This window comes from Artemia franciscana, chromosome 7 (genome assembly GCF_032884065.1).
Source record: "Artemia franciscana chromosome 7, ASM3288406v1, whole genome shotgun sequence".
In the NCBI taxonomy this organism is placed as follows: Eukaryota; Metazoa; Arthropoda; class Branchiopoda; order Anostraca; family Artemiidae; genus Artemia; species Artemia franciscana.
In genome coordinates this window covers 64,251,007-64,272,346 of record NC_088869.1, presented here as the reverse complement: position 1 = coordinate 64,272,346, position 21,340 = coordinate 64,251,007, and the positions used below count along the sequence as shown (strand labels likewise).

General features: G+C 34.7%; 1 protein-coding gene across 1 annotated transcript in view; it reads right to left on the bottom strand.

Annotated features, from left to right (window-relative positions):
• Positions 1-21,340, bottom strand: part of LOC136028647 (innexin unc-9-like) — a 62,756-nt gene that overhangs the window by 16,054 nt on the left and 25,362 nt on the right. Inside the window, exons 2-4 of the mRNA XM_065706472.1 lie at positions 19,830-20,616; positions 11,657-11,869; positions 5,487-5,674 (exon numbers count right to left, since the gene is read on the bottom strand). Of these exons, the coding sequence (XP_065562544.1) occupies positions 5,487-5,674; positions 11,657-11,869; positions 19,830-20,576 (1,148 nt within the window). The 5' untranslated portion in view covers positions 20,577-20,616. The remainder of the gene's footprint in view (positions 1-5,486; positions 5,675-11,656; positions 11,870-19,829; positions 20,617-21,340) is intronic.

Below are 21,340 nucleotides of genomic sequence, written 5' to 3'. Positions count from 1 at the left end.
TGGCCTACGGCAAAAAGTCAATTTTTTGAACTTTGACAAATAGATTTGTTTTTCGACAGCAGTCGATATCTCTTGATAAGCTGATCAAAGCATATGTCATCCATTTCTTAGTTGAAAAATTCCTTCATGAGATATACCAGTTTGAAAGTTTAAAGGAGTTGACAACTTCAGTAGTAAGGTACACATTGAAACCAACTCTAGGCCAATACCAATTGTGTGACATATAGGGGAGTCTTAAGTAACAGTCGGCTGTTAGCTCATAATCATCTTCGGCAATGAGGGGCTTGCAACTTTTACGAGTTGGTGTACCTAGTATTTATTTTAAAATCCTTACATATTAACAACTTCAGCGTTTAATTGAAGCGAGGAAACAAAACCAAAGTGTTGCTCTCGTAACGCTTTACTTGGCGAAGACGAATAAACTTTTCCGCAGCACCTCACGTTGCCCATGCAATGTAAATCTAGTTCAGACATTATTACGTATGGAACTGACTGCAAACTATAATTCTCATATTTTTAAGTTGTTGTTCTTGTCGTTAGGGGGTTTGACGCGTTCAACCAGAAGGTCATTTGCGTTCGTATCCCTCGATATTTCTGTGTCTCTTATAATCACTAGCTTGCTTGGGTGTCACTTGAGTCAATACTCGCTGAACTTGTATCACTTGTCTTGTTTTTGTTAAGTTCTCTAAAAGACTAAAAGTACAGAAATCTGCATGGTTGTCAAGTCATACCACTTTTTGTGACTGAAGGAGTTTCGCCAAACTATCATAAGAGGTTCAAACTCTAACCGTTCAATCCTGAAAGGACTTAAGTGCAGGTATGGGATATATTTTGCCTAGCCAGCCTGGCTAAGTGGTTGGCGCGCTGGTGTGGGAATTCTTTGTCCAAGGGGCACGGGTTCAATCCCAGTTATGACCAGTTATTTAGTTTGGGACAGGGTTCAGTGGCGTGACTCTGTAAGCTCAGCCAGAGTCAACCCATCTCTGAATGGATACCTGGAGAAATCTGGGAAGGGTAAGCAGGAAGGGTGTTTGAAAGCACAGGACTGTTAGCCCCCAGCCCCCCATTGCACTTCCTGGCTGAAAGGCCACGAAACAGAGATCAGCACCGCCAGTTTGGACCTTAAGGGTCTAGTACTGTCTTACTTACTACTACTTACTTACTTATTTTTTTGCCTCACAATAGAGCACAACGCATAATTGAAGATAATTAATATATTAAATTGTGATCAGGATACGCGTTCACATCAACGCATGGATGGATGATAGATAGACTTATCTATCAACAAGTGAACTGGAATCATTTTTATGCAATTCTAATATGGGCTTATACTAGATTTTCCCTTCATTTACTAGGACCATCTTGCGTTGGTTGTTTCTACAATAAGCCATGGCTTGTTGCCCATAACTACTTGATTTTCATTCAAAACTTGATTTCATGAAATTTCACGTAGAAGTTGGACTAGTATGATCTTTCATTTGCCTCTATCATACTTCTCTGACAGATATGTTTAAATTTTTCATATGAGATTATTTATAAGAAAAAGTTCAACGAAACGCTTTTCAAAGAGAAACGCTCTTTACGCTAAAGTTTGACTCTTTCTCTCAACTCTTCTTTTTAAAACAGTAAAAAACTTTTGCGTAAACAGCGAGGCGTTGATGAGGAAGCAGCCCCTTTCATATACGAAGTAATTTCTGTTCGTTTTAAGTTTTAACGTCGCTCCTTACTTTCAGTTGAAAAAACTTGTTTTTTTTATTTAATTTCTGAACGTTTTTGAATCAATGCATGTTTTGATTTCGGCTCTCGGCAGAGAAATAATGAAAACGAAATTTGCATATTTTCTTTTTTTTTGGGCTAAATGGCTTTCTCATAATTTTGATCAAATGATTTTGAGAAAAAAAGAGCGGGGGAGGAAGCCTAGTTGCCTTCCAATTTTTGGTTAATAAAAAAGGCAACTAGAATTCTTAATTTTTTACGAATCTTTTTATTAGTAAAAGATATACGTAACTTATAAACTAGCTTACGTAAATAATTTTTTATTCTCATGTTTTATTACACATATGAGAGGGTTCGCCCCCTCGTCAGTACTTCTCTCTTTACACTAAATCTTAAATTTTGGCCCAATTCATTAAGAATGACCCCTGAATCACAAAAGCCGTAGAATAAATAGTTGACATTACTAAAAACATTTTAGCGTAAAGAGCGAGGTATTAGGAGGAGGTGAGCCCCTCATATGGGTAATAATTTCTGTTCGTTTTAAGTTTTAATGCTGCTCCTTACTTCCAGCTGAAACAAACTTTTTCATATTTATTTTTTCATTGTTTTTTTTTTTTTTAAATAATGCTAGTAAATCCTGCACTCCCTTCATGGAAATTTTCTTCCCCCATGAAAAATTCCTCGATGGAAAGTTCTTCCGGTATATCCCCCTCTTTTCAACCCCTCCCCCAACCAAAAAATCCTCCTGAATACACCTGTACACTTCCCAATAACCATTACTATATGTAAGCACTGGTCAAAGTTTGTAACTTGTAGCCCCTCCCACGGGGACCGTGGAGGGGTAAGTCGTCCACAAAGACATAATTATAAGGTTTTTCGACTACGTTGAATAAAATGGCTATCTCAGAATTTTGATCCTTTGACTTTGGGAAAATAATTAGCGTGGGAGGGGGACCAGGTGCCCTCCAATTTTTTGGTCACTTAAAAAGGGCACTAGAACATTTCATTTCCGTTAGAATGAGCCCTCTCGCAATATTCTAGGACAACTGGGTCGATACGATCACCCCTGGGAAAAAGAAAAAAAAATAAAAAATAAATAAATAAACACGCATCCGTGATCTGCCTTCTGGCAAAAAATACAAAATTCCACATTTTTGTAGATAGGAGCTTGAAACTTCTACAGTAGGGTTCTCTGATACGCTGAATCTGATGGTGTAACTTTCGTTAAGATTCTATGACTTTTAGGGGGTTTTTCTCCCTATTTTCTAAAATCACACAAATTTTCTCAGTCTCGTAACTTTTGGTGCGTAAGACTAAACTTGATGAAACTTATATATTTAAAATCAAAATTACGATACAATTCTTTTGATGTAACTATTGGTATCAAAATTCCATTTTTTAGAGTTTGGGTTACTATTGTTCCGGGTCGCTTCTTACTACAGTTCGTTACCACCAACTGTTTGATTCATAGGAATTCTTATTAAAAAAAAGATAGGCTGGTCATAATAAAGTGCTAGTTTCTACCATTTTGAATCGTAAAACAGTAATTTTGACCTGAATGGGTGTACAAGCTATCGAGAAAAATTCCCAAGATTATTCATCATAGAAATTCATCGTAAGGTCTGAAACAAGAAGACTTATTATAGGGTCAGTATTTTAATAGTTTTCAAGACAAATTCCTTAAACAAATATTTGTTGTAGTATGCTTCTCATACACGCCAGTAAGGGGAATCCCCCAGGGAAGAAGAAGCGATTAAGCAAAATACAAATAGGAAAATGAGACATTTCATATTTGAAATGAATGAGCCCTCTCGCAATATTCTAGGACAACTGGGTCGATACGATCACCCATGGAGAAAAAAAAACAAAAAAAACAAATAAACACGCATCCGTGATCTGCCTTCTGGCAAAAAATACAAAATTCCACATTTTTGTAAATAGAAGCTTGAAACTTCTACAGTAGGGTTCTCTGATACGCTGAATCTGATGGTGTAATTTTTGTTAAGATTCTATGAATTTTGGGGGGTGTTTCTCCCTATTTTCTAAAATCACACAACTTTTCTCAGGCTCGTAACTTTTGGTGCGTAACACTAAACTTGATGAAACTTATATATTTAAAATCAGCATTAAAATGCAATTCTTTTGATGTAGCTATTGGTATCAAAATTCTATTTTTTAGAGTTTCAGTTTCAATTGAGCCGGGTCGCTCCTTACTACAGTTCGTTACTACGAACTGTTTGACTTGGATGCATATAGTGTCTTTTGAATCAGTTTAACATGCACTGACAGTTTTAACTCAATACCTGTAGATTATCCTTAGATATTACAGATACACTCTTTTGATAAACTGGAAGCCCATAGTGTCTTTTGATTTAGTTTTATATCCCAGTCAACAAGGCCAGATACTTTCAACTTGATATCGTTAGCCGTTCTTGAAGTATGGTAGATAAACCCATTTAACAACCTTGATGGAAATAGTACATTTTGAACTAGTTCAACATCCCCCTGAACATTCTCTGGAAGTTTCACTTTAATACCTTTAGTCTTTTTGGACACCCATGATCAAACATGCTCCCTTTCCCAACAATACATACATATATGTAAACCAAAGGTATTTGAATAATTTACAGACCTTGGATCAGTGGCCGTGTGAGGGGGGGGGGGTCATATTACGAGGCATCATAAAAAGCCATGGGAGGGAGGCTAGTTGACCTCCAGTTACATTTGAGTCTTAAAAAGGGCACTATAAATTTTATTTTCCCGACGAATAGCCCCCTAAATTTCTTATGACAACTCATTACATACAAAGTGGCCTGGGAAAAACGAATAAACAATAAATATGAGCCATAACACTCTTTGCTTGGCCATATAATATATATATATATATATATATATATATATATATATATATATATATATATATATATATACATTCACAGAAAATACAGGACTTAGCAATAAGGACACCTTAAAAAAGAAATAATTCTGCTTTTTTCCTGATTCATTAAATAAAACTATCTTTAAAAGAAAGGAGACGGCAAGCCGTCTTCAAACTTTTTTCTTATGAGTTTTGTAGTAAGGTAAGAAGAAATGGAAAATTACCCAGTGCCTTGAGAATCACCCCGATTAAGATGATCGTTAACACAGGCTGGAAAGGAAAATGAGAGAGTACCAATTCGGCTGGCCTGCAGTGGCTTTACTCGTGCACGGTTTGTAGTAGAGTTTATAGCTCTTAGAAATTAAGGAATTTATTCAATCTTTCAATTAAAAAAAGGAATTTCTTCAATTGAGGAATATTCTTCAATCTTGCATAAACTTCTTTATACCACATACACTGAGAAACTTCTGGCTTATGCAAACTGTTTTCTACGACAAGACTGTGACTAAGTTGTGACAAATCGATGCACTAATTTATTTGCTTTTTTGACCAGAGGTATTTTGCAGCAACCTAAGTGCTCTTCCGTATTTTATAGTTCCCTCATTCGTTTTGCTTGAGGATATTCCTGTCCAGAGTAAAGCATTTAGAATTTTGAAATAGAAGGAAATTGAAGCCAAATTGGTCTCTGATTAAAAATTAAAAATAAATACTTTTTATTGAATCCCAGTGATATAAAGAAATGGTAGCACAGACAAAAGGAGTGAGAAATAAGAACTTTTTCTCCGCTGAGAGCACTATTAGCCAGATTACCCGCAGGCCGACATGTTGATCTGTGGAACGTTCTTTCCACATATTCGTTAGTATTCTAAGAAATAAAAATAAAAATGCTTACTTTTGAAGTTGATCATGAAGCTTCATTCTATTGATTTTCTTGTGCATATCATACAGTCTTGAAATCACGGCTGTTATTACAGTTGGCCCAAAATTGTTTTCCATTAGTTTCAAAATTGTAAAACAGTCAACAGTTAGGAATTGATTTACCATATTTGAAGCGATCTCAAATGATACTTCACATGGAACCTATAAAATTAACATTTTCATGGCACAGCTTGAAAAGTTTGAATTTGTATTCAAATGAATGTAGATACGAATACAGAAGGTGGTTTCCCAATGATGAGCAACTACTTGACAAAATGTAGGCGTATAAGGTTGCCTAGGACTGGTTAAGGAAATATAAAACTTTACAATATTCTCGTAAAGATATCACTTTTTTCAAAGTGTATTAATTAGGTATGGCTTTAGGTTGATGTCTTGCCGATTTTTCGTTATAATCCTTTGAATCCTCTTTATTATAGCGGTGTACTAAGTTTTATTGACTAAGCCTCTAAATATGTACAAAGTGTAAGCAATAGTACATGCTTATGTACTATTTACTAAGTATGTCTTAGTATGTAATAAGCATATTCACCCAATGTCACCCCTGTTAGCATTTGCACTCTATTTATTTCAGGTAAGCAAAGTAAGTAATTATGACTGAACTAGACCGTCAAGGTCCAAACCAGTGGTGCTGATAACCGTTTTGTGGCCCTTCAGCCAGGAATCGCAATAGGGGTTTGGACCAAACATCCTATGCCTTCAGACACCCTTCCTGCTTACCTTCCCTAGATTTCTCCAGATACCCATTTACAATTGGGCCGACTCTGGCTGAGCTTTCAGAGTCACACAACTGACCCCCGTCCCAAATTAAATAACCGACTACAACAGGAATCGAACCCGTGCCCCTTAGACAACGAATTCTCAAACCAGTGCACCAACTACTTAGCCAGGACGGCTGATTTCAGGTGCAATAAGATCGCTTCATTTGATGCATTGCTAATCCCTAATTAATAATCCTAATTAGATGGGCTACTAATTGGAATTACTTGCCAAAGAGAAGTAAATGGTTGGGGTTATCAAATATGTGAAAATTAAGAGCTGAATTAATAAAAGATGCTGAACTCTTTGGTAGAACTAAACGCTTTTGTTAAATTTTTTTTTGTATATAGTATATCTATCTTTTATATATAGTATGTATCTATGAAATATAAAAGCTTCCTAACAGGTCTAAAATGCACAAAATCTTCTTTTGAAATCGCGACTGATATCTAAGACTTTGTAAATTATATACTTTTTTGTGAAGATGAAATTCCAAAATATGGCTCCCATTGGTAATTATGATCGTTCCGCTGTAAATAAACAATAATCCCCGAAACACCCAAATCCTTTGAAAGAATTGATTTTAGTGTAGGCTAAGTGTAACTAAGGAGATAGAAAATGAGGAAGTTTTCTTTGAGGTTTTCCTTCTTCAAGAATATTACTCGGCGGATCTTTGGCCCCTTGTTATCGTAATCTAAACAAGACAAGGAAGAACATGAGATAATTTATACACTTAAACAGAATTCACAATTTATTCCAATGTTTGCTATTTCCTTCTGAAGTAAATAGATATTTTGAACTGAAAATTTTGTTGAACAAATCGATGTTATAATTTAAAAGGATGAGATTTAAAAGACTGCAAACACTAATGAAAACTACAAATATGTCTGTTAATTCTAAATCAGTAATAAAAAACGCCCAGGTAGTTTGAACAGCAATTGGATTTAAAAAAAGCTATATATTAAATACCTAAAAACTATATTTTCATTAGAGTGAAGTTGCGCCCTAGCCTTTCTAGAAACCTGAAGATTTTCATTTCTGCTCATTTTAAGCTTAGTTTAATTATTCGTTGTACTCTTTTTGATTTGACTTTTTGTTGTATCCTGTTGTATAGTGCTTGATAAGTTATATAATCTAATATATACGTTTTGAATCTAGTCTTAACTTTTCATGTACCTTTTTCTAGCTTCAGTTTGTGTTTGTATCTATAACTTGTATAGTTTTTTTTATGGATTAGTTCTAGAACTTTGGCAAGTTTTTAAAAGTCTTATTGATATTAATATTTAAAATTTCTTAGAGTTTCAGTAGTAGAGTTGGCATAGTAAAGAAAAATGTTTCTTCATTGTTGTAGTTTCCTTTTTCTTTCTCGGGCAAATTTGTACTGAATGTTTTTTTAACGTATGTAACGTATGTATTGAACTTTTTTATAAAGATGTTTAAAGTTTTTCAGAGTTTCAGTAGTACAGTTGGCTTAGTAAAGAGAGATTTTTCTCCATTGTTGTATTTTTTTTTTCTTTCTGTGGCAAAATTGTATTGAACGTTTCTTAACTTTTTAACGTTTGTTTGGAACGTTTTTATCAAGATATTTAACGTTTCTCAGAGTTTCAGTAGTAGAGTTGGCATAGTAAAGAAAGATGTTTCTCCATTGTCGTATTTTCCTTTTTCTTTCTCCGGCAGCTCTGTATTGAACATTTTTTACCGTTTTAAACGTTTGCATTGAATGTTTTTATAACGATATTTAAAGTTCCTCAGAGTTTAAGTAGTACAGTTGGCAAAGAAAGATGTTTCTCCATTGGTATATTTTCCTTTTTATTTCTCCGGCAAATTTTAAATTGAACAGACGGTCATCGAAATTTAGGAATGGGGTTATTCGAACGGAAATAGAAAGTTATAGAGAACTTTATAAGCATGAACCCCACATGAACGCCACTAATAACCACCAACATTTCACCGTAAAGGTAGGCATGTTGCACTTCCTTTTAACCAAAAGGGTGCAAGGATTTTCAACCCCCTTTAGAAAAAGGATTTAGCTGGAACTCGAGGCTAAAACGTGGGACATCCAGATTCAGTGCAAAAACAATCTATGTCCTGGTTTGGTACAAAACCTGGTTGTTACCACACTCGGTACAAAAACGATGTGTCCTGACTCTGTCTAAAAATGAGCTAAATTGAAGTAGCGGAGTTTTTGTAACGGGATACGAAAACAAAAACTTAAAAAAAACTAAAAATTAAATCCTTACTTAGGACGAAAACAATCTTAGTCCAACTTGATTCCATTCAAAAATTAGCCAAGTCCTGACTCTGAATAAAGATAAGCTAATCTCGTCACGGGTTAGAAACAATTTTCTAGAAAAGTACAGTATTGGTTAAACAGCAAGCTAACTCGATTCTTGACTAAAATCAATTCTGCATAAAACTCCTCATTTAGTGTAAAGATTACCAATTGTAAATTAGAAAGTTTAATTGGGAGATAAATTTTCTATACTTCCAAATAGAATGAAAAAGCGTGAAAATAGTAACAAGTTAAACAAGCTAAATCCTTACACGTTGCCAAAGGAGATAAGTTGAAGCTTGGCTGACATATTGCGAAAACACTGCAAATATGAGATAAGTACTGATTCAGATCGAAAAAGCTATGTCTTACCCGTGTGTAAGACCAGGCATATCCAATTTAGGAAATTTTGGATACTTGGTGCAAAACAAGCCAATTCCTGATTGATTGTGCAAGCGAACTGTCCAAATTTAGGGTGAGTTGTGCAGAATATCAACTCGGTATAAAAAAGATCGTGATCAGAGCTACTGGTTTTTGGTGTCAAATTAAGTCCTGACTAGATATAATAGTATAGCTAAATGCTAACTCTTGATTTGGTGCAAAAACAAGCACTGACTTGATGTAAAAACAAGGTATTTTATGGCTCAACTTAAAAACTAGCAAGTCCTGACTTGTTGTCAAAGTGAATAAAGTTCGATCCTTAATACCATAAAAATTCCATAAAATAACTGACCCACTTCCATGAAAAATTTCCATAAGAAAACTGGGATAAATTAAAAAAAAAATGACCCAGGTAAAATTGACTTTACAGTTTGAGAGTTTACGTTTGACTTTACATTGACTTTACAGCTTGAGAGTTTACAGTAAGAATTTTGACTCTTTCTCTCAACACTACTTTTAAAACAGTAAAAAACTTTAGCGTAAAGAGCGGGGCGTTGAAGAGGGAACAGCCCCTTTCATATACGGAGTAATTTCTGTTCGTTTTAGTGTCGTTCCTTACTTTCAGTTTAAAAAACTTGTTTTTTTAATTTATTTTCTGAAAGTTTTTGAATTAATGCATGTTATGATTTTGGCTCTCCGGACATGAATAATTAAAACGAAATTTGTCTATTATTTTTTTTGGTTTAATGGCTTTCTCTTAGTTTTGATCGGACGATTCTGAGAAAAAAAGGGCGGAAGAGGAGGTCTAGTTACCCTCTAATATTTTGGTTACTTAAAAAGGTAACTAGAACTTTGAATTTTTTACGAACTTTTTTATTAGTAAGAACTTTACGTAACTTACCAATTAACTTATGTAACGAACTTCTATATTCGTATACTTTCATTACGTATATGAGAGGGTTTGCCCCCTAGTTAATGCCTCGCTCTTTACATTAAAGCTTAAATTTTGTTTCAATTCCTTAAGAGTGACTTCTGATCGACAAAGGCCGCAGAATAATTAGTTGAAATTAATACTGGTCCTTACTTTCAGTTGAAAAAACTTTTTCATATTTATTTTTTCATTATTTTTTGTTTTAAATAATGCTAGAAAATCCTGCACCCCCTTCACGGAAACTCTCTTCCCCCGTGACAAATTTCTCCATGGAAAGATCCTCCCACATAGACCACTCCCCTCAACCTCTCCCCCAACCGAAAATCCCCCTGAAAATGTCTGTACACTTCCCAATAACCATTACTATATGTAAACACTGGTCAAAGTTTGTGACTTGCAGCCCCTCCCCTGGGGACTCAAAGACACAAAGTTTTGTAACTTGCAGTCGTTTCCAAAGACATAGCTATTAGGTTTTTCGACCTTGCTGAGCAAAACGGCTATCTCAAAATTTAGATTTGTTGACTTTGGGAAAAAATGAGCGTAGAAGGGGCCTTGGTGCCATCCATTTTTTTTTCATTTAAAAAGGGCAATAGAACTTTTAATTTCCGTTAGAGTGAGCCCTATTGAGATATTCTAGGACCACTGGGTCGATACAATCCCCCCTGGGAAAAAGAAAAGAAAAAAAATAACAAATAAACAGGACCCGTAATCGGTCTACTGGCAAAAAATACGAAATTTCACATTTTGTAGATAGGAGCTTGAAACTTCTTCAGTAAGGTTATCTGATACGCTGAATGCGATAGTGTGTTTTCTTTAAGATTCAATGACTCTTAGGGGATATTTGCCAGTACTTTCCAAAATAAGGCAAATTTGTCAGGCTCGTAACTCTTGATAGTTAAGATTAAATTTGATGAAACTTCTGTATTTAAAATAAGCATACAAATTTGATTCTTTTGAATTTTTGTATCTATTGGTTTCAAAATTTCGTTTTTTAGAGTTTCGTTTACTATTGAGCCGGGTCGCTCCTTACTATAGTTCGTTACCACGAACTGTTTGATTGTTCCAGGTTGAGAAACTACGGTCTTTTTAAGATGAGCCTTTTTATGGGGATGTGCCAAGCCAAATTAAATTTGAGTTGGACCCCCAAGCTGTTTTAGGGGAGGGACAAAGGGGGCACTTGCCTCGGGTACAGAAATTTTAGGGGTAGAAAATTTCAACTAAATAATCTAACGGTTATTATGATTTCATAATTAACACATAGTAAATAGTAAAGGGAACAGTTAATAAATAAAAATAATCAATAAATTATTAACTAATTGACGAAATTAAAGTATATGAAAAAATAATTAAATAATAATAACAAAAAATTAATAATATTTAAATAATTTAAATAATATATTAACAAAATAATAGAACTAAATTCTTAGTCAGTTATTAAATTAAACATATTTTTTTTTAATAAATGAGAATTTTGTTAAAATTTGGCCTAGAAATGTTGTGGAAGACAGGGGAAGGGGTGCTGATCAAGATTTTGCCTCAGGCTTAACAGAGGCCACAACTGCCACTGAGGTGGACCAGTGGTGACATCTAGTGATGCAAACAGGGTCGCATTAAAGGTCATAAAGAATGAGAGGGCTTTCAATTAAAAAAGGTAAAGCCGAAGATTTGAATTTAGCTCCCTTCTTTTACCCAAGAAAAATGATCTTCAAATGAAAAATTGAAATAACATCCCTGTTTTTTTGTCATCTGTTTCATCTGAAATCGTACTTGTTAACTATTTTACCTTTTTAGTTCTCTCCAAGTATTGTCGGAAAAAGATAATTCTTCGGGAGTGTCTCATCAACTGAAACCACCTAAAGACTCCAATTACTGTTGTCGGGAGTAGAACAGCACAGAAGAACCACCATAATGAGAAGATTTTCTCGTTAAAAACATTGATAGGCAAAACGCATTGACAGTTGTATTGTTGCAATACACCTTGGTTGGCTGCTTTCACCTACAAAGAATATCTTTAATTGGATTAAGGCTAATATCAGCTTCTTTATATGTTGGGTATTATATAATTTTCCTTGCATTACATAAGTGATTTCAGACAAAGGACTGGCTGGTCTCATAAAAACGACATACTGATTTTAGGCGTGTTTCATCTGCTCTGAGATATGACTAGTTAGAAGATCACTTTGTCACGTCTATTAAATAAAAAAAAACAAGTTTTTTTTTAACGGAAAGTAAGGAGCGACATTAAAACTTAAAACGAACAGAAATTACTTTGTATATGAAAGGGCCGCTTCCTCATCAACACCCCGCTCTTCACGCTAAAGTTTGACACTTTCTCTTAATTCTACTTTTTAAAACAGAAAAAAAACTTTAGAGTAAAGAGCGGGGCGTTGATGAGGAAGCAGCCCTTTCATATACGAAGTAATTTCTGTTTGTTTTAAGTTTTAATGTCGCTCCTTACTTCCCGTTAAAAAAAACTTGTTTTTTTTTATTTTATTTCTGAACGTTTTTGAATCAATGCATGTTTTGATTTTGGCTCTCCGCAGATGAATAATTAAAACGAAATTTGCATATTTATTTTTTTGGCTAATTGGCTCTCTTGTAGTTTTGATCGAGTGATTTTGAGAAAAAAGGAGCGGGGGAGGAGGCCTAGTTGCCCTCCGATTTTTTGGTTACTTAAAAAGGTAACTAGAACTTTCAATTTTTTACGAATGTTTATTAGTAAAAGATATACGTAACTTACAAATTAGCTTACGTAACGAGCTTCTATATTCTCATAGTTTTATTACGTATATCAAGGGATTCACCCCCTCGTCAGTACCTCGCTCTTTACACTAAAGCTAAAATCTTGTCCCAATTTCTTAAGAATGACACCTGAATCACAAAAGCCGTAGAATAAATAGTTGAAATTACTAAAAATGCTTTAGCGTAAAGAGCGAGGTATTAGGAGGAGGTGAGCCCATCATAGACAAAATAATTTCTGTTCGTTTTAAGTTTTAATGCTTCTCCTTACTTTCAGTTGAAAAAACTTTTTCATATTTATTTTTTCATTGTTTTTTTTTAAAATAATGCTAGAAAATTCTGATTTCCCTTCATGAAACTTTTTTTCCCCCATAACAAATTCCTCCAAGTAAAGTTCCCCCAAAATATCCCCCTCTTCTCAACCCCCCCCCCCTCAACCTAAAAATCCCCCTGAAAACGTCTCTACTCTTCCAAATTACCATTGCTATATGTAAGCACTGGTCAAAGTTTGTAACTTGTGGCCCCTCCCATGGGGACTGTGGGGGAGTAAGTCGTCCCCAAAGACATAGTTATAAGGTTTTTTGACTACGTTGAATAGAATGGCAATCTCAGAATTTTGATCCCGTGACTTTGGGAAAATAATTAGCGTGGGAGTGGGCCTAGGTGCCCTACAATTTTTTGGTCTCTTAAAAAGGGCACTAGAACTTTTCATTTCCGTTCCAATCATCGCTCTTGCAAAATTCTAGGACCGCTGGGTCGATACGATCACCCCTGGGAAAAAAAAAACAAAAAAAACAAACAAACAAATAAACACGCATCCGTGATCTGCCTTCTGGCAAAAAATACAAAATTCCACATTTTGGTAGATAGGAACTAGAAACTTCTATCATAGGGTTCTCTGATACGTTGAATCTGATGATGTGATTTTCGTTAAGATTCTATGACTTTTAGGGGTTGTTTCCCCCTATTTTCTAAAATAAGGCAAATTTTCTCAGGCTCGTAACTTTTGATGGGTATGATTAAACTTGATGAAACTTATATATTTAAAATCATCATTAAAATGCAATTCTTTTGATGCAGCTATTGGTATCAAAATTCTATTTTTTAGAGTTTTGGTTACTATTGAGCCGGGTCGCTCCTTACTACAGTTCGTTACCACGAACTCTTTGATTGGTAATGATTTGCGAGGTTGTTGAAGCACTTGTGAAAACACTGTCAATCTTCATAATGCCAAAGTACTCGATTGACTCTTTGAGCTTCATGTATACTTACGACAGTTGCTTCAAAAAAAGAAAATTCAGGCAAAATCAGCCAAAAATATTAGAAATATAAATTTTGGCTTGCAGCTATGTGTAAGCTTAGAATTTTTTATGACGAAACACACATGAGAAAGATGTTTCACACATTCTTATGGCATTGTGTTGCGTTCCATAATCGTCTGTATTACGAGTTATCATTTTGGCTGCTTTAGAAGAGAGTATGTCTAAAATAGTTAGTTAAGCCATGTGACAACTGTAGCAACCTTGTTAGGCCGTTTCATCATTTTGGCTTTTTCAGGCAAAATCTCCCGTGCCTTTTTTACTTTTTCACACAGCTTCAGTCTCTATTGGTACTTTTTAAGGCTTAAACAGGCAATTGAGGTACATTGGAATGATTTTTTCAGGAAAGTTTGTTTTCAAAGAACAAAAAGCCGTTTTTAATCGGCCAACTTCGCCTGAAAAAGCCATGATGAAGACAGGGCTTTACAGATTACACGTCCGTAAAGAAGACAACGTTTAATCATTCCATCCACATATGCCAAAATCTTATAGCTGCTCCGTTATAATTCTCAGTTAATTCTGTGAGAAAAGTAATATCGAATAAACAATGGTAAGTAAGGTAGTAAATACACCAATAAAACCGTAGACGTAATAAAGAAGTATTTAAAACCAAAACTATTACCAAAGAATGTTTTTTTTATTAGAAGATGGCAACAATCATTGGCAAAGTGTGTTTTTTGTGATGCGTAAAATGTACACAGTATTTTGATATTACTTTTTTTTTCCTTTGTTAGTACATTTTTGCTTATAAAATTTTGAGTTTCGTTCTTGGGTACGAAACGTTCTTGGGTGCGATAATGTAGGCAGTCACATAAAGGAGGGCCCTAGGCTCAAGTCACCCATCCAACCACAGACTTAGTAACTTTACACGTTCTTTCAATTTTTTGATTTTTCACCTTTCCAAGTACTTTACCTTAGCGTTGTCATTTTGTTTATGCCCCCCCTCAAAATAAAAAAAAAATATGAGGACAGGCAACTAAAAATTTCAGTTTTCATTTTTTATGACAACTTTCAAATAAAAAATTTTCAATTTTTATGACTATAAATTTCAATACACCAGGTTATTGTTTGTCTGTTGTTTTTTTCTTTGTTTCAATGAAGTGTATTTATTGAGCCAATTATCTCCGCTACCACTCTTCTATTATTATTTATGGTAGCAACACTTGATTGAAAAAATAACCTATTTCAACATCACAAAGTATTCTTGGCACTATTTTTCCTTTTTAAAGAATTTTTATATAAACAGTTAAGAATTTTCTTATAATTAAATAAAAAAAACAAGTTTTTTTTAAATGAAAGTAAGGAGCGACATTAAAACTTAAAACGAACAGAAATTACTCCGTATATGAAAGGGGCTTTTCCACTCAATCCCCCACTCTTTACGCTAAAGTTTGACTCTTTCTCTTAACTCTACATTTTAAAACAGTACAAAACTTTAACGTAAAGTTGATAAGGAAAAGCTCCTTCCATATACGGAGTAATTTCTGTTCGTTTTAAGTTTTAATGTCGCTCCTTACTTTCATTTAAAAAAACTTGTTTTTTTTTAATTTAATTTCTGAACGTTTTTGAATCAATGCATGTTTTGATTTTTGCTCTCCGCAGAGGAATAATTAAAACGAAATTTGTATATTCATTTTTTTTGGCTAAATGGCTTTCTCATAATTTTGATCGATTGATTTTGAGAAAAGAAGAGCGGGGGAGCGAGGTATTAGGAGGAGGTGAGCCCCTCATATGGGTAATAATTTCTGTTCGTTTTAAGTTCTAATGCTGCTGCTTACTTCCAGCTGAAAGAAAAACTTTTTCATATTTATTTTTTTATTGTTTTTTTTTAAGTAATGCTAGTAAATCCTGCGCTCCCTTCATTTAAATTTTCTTCCCCTATGACAAATTCCTCGATGGAAAGTTCTCCCAGCATATCTCCCTCTTCTCAACCCTGCCTCCAACCAATAAATCCTCCTGAAAACGCCTGCACACTTCCCAATAACCATTACTATATGTAAGCACTGGTCAAAGTTTTGAACTTGTAAACACTCCCACGGGCACTGTGGGGTAGTAAGTCGTCCCCAAAGACATAGTTATAAAGTTTCTCGACTATGCTGAATAAAATGACTATCTCAAAATTTTTATCCGTTGACTTTGGGAAAATAATTGGCGTGGGAGGGGGCCTAGGTGCCTTCCAATTTTTTTGGTCACTTAAAAAGGGCACTAGAACTTTTCATTTCCGTTAGAATGAACCCTCTCGCAACATTTTAGGACAACTGGGTCGATACGATCACCCCTGGAAAAAAAAACAAAAAAAAAAAACAACAAAAACAAACAAACAAATAAACACGCATCCGTGATCTACCTTCTGGCAAAAAATATAAAATTCCACATTTTTATAGATAGGAGCTTGAAACCTCGTCAATAGGGTTATCTGATACGCTGAATCTGATGGTGTGATTTTCGTTAAGATTCTATACCTTTTAGGGGGTGTTTTCCCCTATTTTCTAAAATATCGCAAATTTTCTCAGGCTCGTAACTTTTGATGGGTAAGACTAAACTTGATGAAACTTATATATTTAAAATCAGCATTAAAATGGGATTCTTTTTGATGTAGCTATTGGTACCAAAATTTCATTTTTTAGAGTTTTGGTTACTATTGAGCCGGGTCGCTCCTTACCACGAATTGTTTGACAATTTTTTTTTATTTCGAAATCTTGCACTCTTCTTTCTACCCTCTAAAAAATGAATCCCCAATGTTTTTTTCTGCAGAAAATAAGATATTTTCTTTTTCTTTCAAAAAAGACTGCTGGTAAAACATATTGCTTTGTTACAAGCTTAGGGCTTGTGAATATTTAATTTAATGAAAGTAGATTTATTCTTTTTCAGCTGAGAACATTAACAAATTTATGAAAGCTAAAATATACTAGTGATGCTGATAAAAACTCCCAATTGTTAGTCTCCAAAATTGTGGAGACCAAATGGCTCCACCTTTTCGGTGAGACAGCCAGAATTCAATTTTATAGATGAGATGAAAAGTGGATCAATAAATTTCAAAATCTACAAAAAGCCTCCGTGTATTTTATTTTAATGTACAAACACATAAGTTTTTCGTTTAATTGGCTTCTTAAAAGCTGAAAACAGCCAAAATTATTTTCTTGACCTATGAGAATACCTTTTATTGAATTATACAAAACTGTGGTTACGTAATTAATGTTTATTTTTGCTTTGATCTCACTGTTCTTAGGAAATTTCACTGTTTGGTAAATTTATAACCTCATTTACTCTTAGGAAATGTCTTTCCTCATCACAGGTTTTTCATTATTGGAAAACTTGCCATATTTGTACATTATGGGGGAGGGGGAAAGGGGTGGTAAATCCTGGGAAAAGGTAATATTCTTAAATATTATTTTCCCTCCTTATTGAACACACTTTATATTCTCTGTGAAAGCCTTAGGGTCTGAGACCACTGCGAAATATAGCGAAGCTATATCATTTGTAAAGATTGCAATGTGGAAAATAGCATGGTTTATCTTTAGGTGTATTTAAAATGACTTCTAAAGATATCTGGAAAACGAAGATGCTTAGGTTCAAGTTGATTCACACTTTTCTTTGAAGTAGGGATACCTTTTGATCTCTTAACTAATAATGGAAGTAACCTCATATCCCAAGCGATGCAAAAACTCTGTGTTATCAAATCTATTCATACCAGCACTTACCACCTAAAGACAGATGGATTGGTTGAGAGGTTGAATGGTATTCTCATGCAGATGCTAGGGAAATTCGTCAGAGATGAACCAAAGAAGTAGGATAAGTGTGCTCAATATCTTATGTTCACCTACAAGGTGACAAAACAGGCTTCAATGTGTTTCTTGCCATTCAACCTTATGTATTGGCATAACATCAGAAGACGACTAGATGTGTTACGAAAGGAGAGGGAGGAGAGGAAAAAAGGTGAGTCTGAATCGGTAATCAGTTACCTGGTCCACATTTGGAAATGACTCAGTAATTGGACCAAGACTAAACAGCAAAACTTATTATGACAGCAACGACAGAGCATAGCTAGTTGCTGAAAGAGTTTGAAGCAGGAAGGAAAGAGCTGGCTCTCTTACCGTGTGGAAAGAGCAAACTCGAGGCACAGCAACAAGGCCTGTAAATGGTCCTATAGACAGCCAAGAGTATGAATTACATGGTGGAATTCCCCAAGGGGAAAAAAAGTAAAATATCTCCCATTATACTTCATTAGAAAATACCGCAGAGCAAATCCAAACCAAATCTGTTTTGTTCAAACCATCAACTATGCGGATACGCCCGGTCTAAAAGAAATCATGGATCCAAGTGGTGGCAAAATATACACAAGGTACGTAGGGAATCTTGAAGTGGTCCTTAATGAAAAACTTTCCCAAGTCGTCGTGCCCATGAGATTTTTCCGTGAGTTCTTAATCATAGAGTGCCACATCAGACAAACCGGTGTTGATAGGTCTGATAACGAGCTGGTGAAATCTCTGGGCTCCGAAGGAGTAATTAGGGTAAGGTAGGGATGTGAACTCCTTTGAAGAGGGTTAGGGGATGTGATCCCCTACCCCTTTCAATTAATTTTGTTATTTTCATTTTATGATATTTTACTAGCTCATAGTTAATTAGTGTTTTGTTTGAGAATGTTTATTTCACCTGTTTTGGTGGAGAGCCAAGACAAAAGTTATTTCCCTTCTGAATTAACCGTCTAGTATGAATTTACGTAGACATTACTGTAAATCAAACAATGAAAATCTGTGTGAAAACCTCTGGATTTTGAAAACTTACATTATAAAAAGGGCTTACGATTTTGGACTAATTTCGACTATGCTTTTTTTCTGCTTTCCGTGGCAAAAACTGCCACGATACTGGTCGGTTTTATTTGTCGACAATAGATACTACAAGAACCGAGATTTTGTTATAAAAGTTGATAGAAAAGTTAGTTCACACTATTTTTTTCTGGAGCTAGGTCCCAAGTAATGAGTGGAGGATAAGAAATGGCTATGGTGTTTAACTGATAATGTAGGCAGTCACCTAGAGGAGGGCCCCAGGCTCAAGTTATTTATTCTACCACAGACTTAGTGACTTAACACGTTCTTTGCAATTTTGCGATTTTTCACATTCCCAAGTACTTCACATTAGTGTTGTCGTTTTGCTTATCCTACCTCCCCTCCCTCAAAATATATGAGAACTGTTAACTAAAAAGTTTCATTTTTCAGTTTTTATGACTATAAATTCTAATACAGTTTGTGTTTTTTTTTTAATGAAAATTATTTATTTAGCCAGTTGTTTCTACTACCAATCTTAACCATAGATCTACCACTGTTTAACCATAGATCTTTTACACCTTTGAAAGCTCAAAATCGTCTCATCTACTCAGAACACTTTCTTTATTTCTTTCTGTTTTAGTTAAGAAACTGCATGGATTTAGTACTTTTTTCATCATGGTGTGTAGGCCTTTCACTGGACCTTGGTTTGGTCCCAAATATGAAAAGCGTCACATCTCTGATTTAAGAAAGTAAATAATTCTGAATCTGTAGTTTGGTCTTAGTACCTTACAGAATTTTAAAGTTGGGAAAATATAAAATTCAAAGGAGGGCAACGAAGCCGAGTATAAGATTCGAGTTTTGCTTTACAGTAGTAACCAGTGTAAATATTACAGGGATCACTGCTCATTATAAGCTATTGGACAAGAAAGAATATTGAAATATATAGAAGCAGAATACAAAAAAGGTAAACAAAAAGCACAAAATCTAAACAAGAAAAACAATTTTGCTATTATCAGTTTTTTCTGCAAGCTAGTTAAATTACTGTTTATCAATTAGTTCTGCTGGCTAAAAATGGCAACTTTATTCAGATGAGCTAACAACCTACCAAACAAAAGTAGTTCTTATCACTTACCTTGCATAGCGTCTGAAGGGGGAAATGAGGACTTGACCACCATTCATTTTTCCGGAATAAAACTCTAAGAATGTTAAATCCATGACTCCAGTATCCTTCTCCGAGAAATAATTGCAATAATAAAAACTGCATAACCACATTCACAATATATAACACTTTTGACATTAGGTACAGAATCGTCAAGGTAGATCCAGCAATAATTGATGTTGGCCGATTACCTCTATCAACTTGAGTCAAAATTTGAATCAGTTCAGAACACTCACTGAGTACAGATTGTCGATCTGGGTGACCTAATGGCGTATCTGAGACTCGGCCCAACTTTTTTGCCACTCTGCTTAAAGATACGCCATTATTAATAGAAGCAAACCTCCAAAGAAGAAATGGAAGATAAAACAAAAAAGCTTCTCCAAGCAAAATCAATGGAGCCCACTGATAGTAATTAACTTTCACTTCGCTACTATTAATCTGATTGTCCTCATCATCCCCATTAATCGCTCCATTACTGTATGTCTCATAATATGTCGAAGATGTCCAACAATATGAGTTGACATATCTTGACTGTGCTTCAGTAAAAAATGTTGGTGAAAAGCATTCAATAGGCTCTCCAACGAATTGTTTGGTAAATATAGGAACTGTCAATACCATCAATACAACAATTGTGTATTTCCTATTCAACTTGTCAACCACATCATCGATTGGCTCTTTTCCACCGAATAGCTGGTCACAAAGGGCAATAACAAATGCCATTCCCAGAAACCTTTTCCATAAAGATTACTATTTTTAGTTTCTGCAAAAAATAATTATATTAACAAAGGTGAATTACCAGAAAAAAAACGCTTTAGCGTTGCCTTTAGTTTCTCAAACACAGTTGGCAGATACGTTTCTTCCGTAAAGATAGTCTTTCTTTATCTAAAGAAAGTACTTTGCTTTTATTAAGAAAGCTTAACAGCACACCAAAATTATAGATATTAGTTTTTATTACCGCAAATTTTTGGTTCTATATAGAAAATCATACGTTTGTGCGAGATTAGGAAATGGGACAATAAACCGTGCGATAAACTGCAATTTAAGATTTTACATTGTTTTGAGTTAGGGTAAATACGACGGCATGTTGGTGAGACTGGTAATTCCTCACTGCTAAGCGTACTTATATAGCGTTTCCTAGGGACACTATACGGAAATTGATGCCAGACGGCAAGATATTAACCGAATAGAGACCATTTGCCATTGTTATATCCAAAGAAAAGAGTGTACAGCATTTTCTACCCTAGTCAGTAGTCCCTAAAAGAGGGTAAGGTGTTGTATCTAGGCAACAGAATGTCCTGTAAATGCTACCAAACTAAGTAATATTCAAAACTAAGTACTTGCTGTAACATGAGATTGAATTCCCAGTTAGTTTTGCTTATAACTTCAGTTGCATTTCCAAAAAACCTACACAACAAGTTTCTTTATGCCTTAACAATTTTCTAAGTGACAGATAGCAATCCGTTGTTTATAATTTTAGTCCTTTA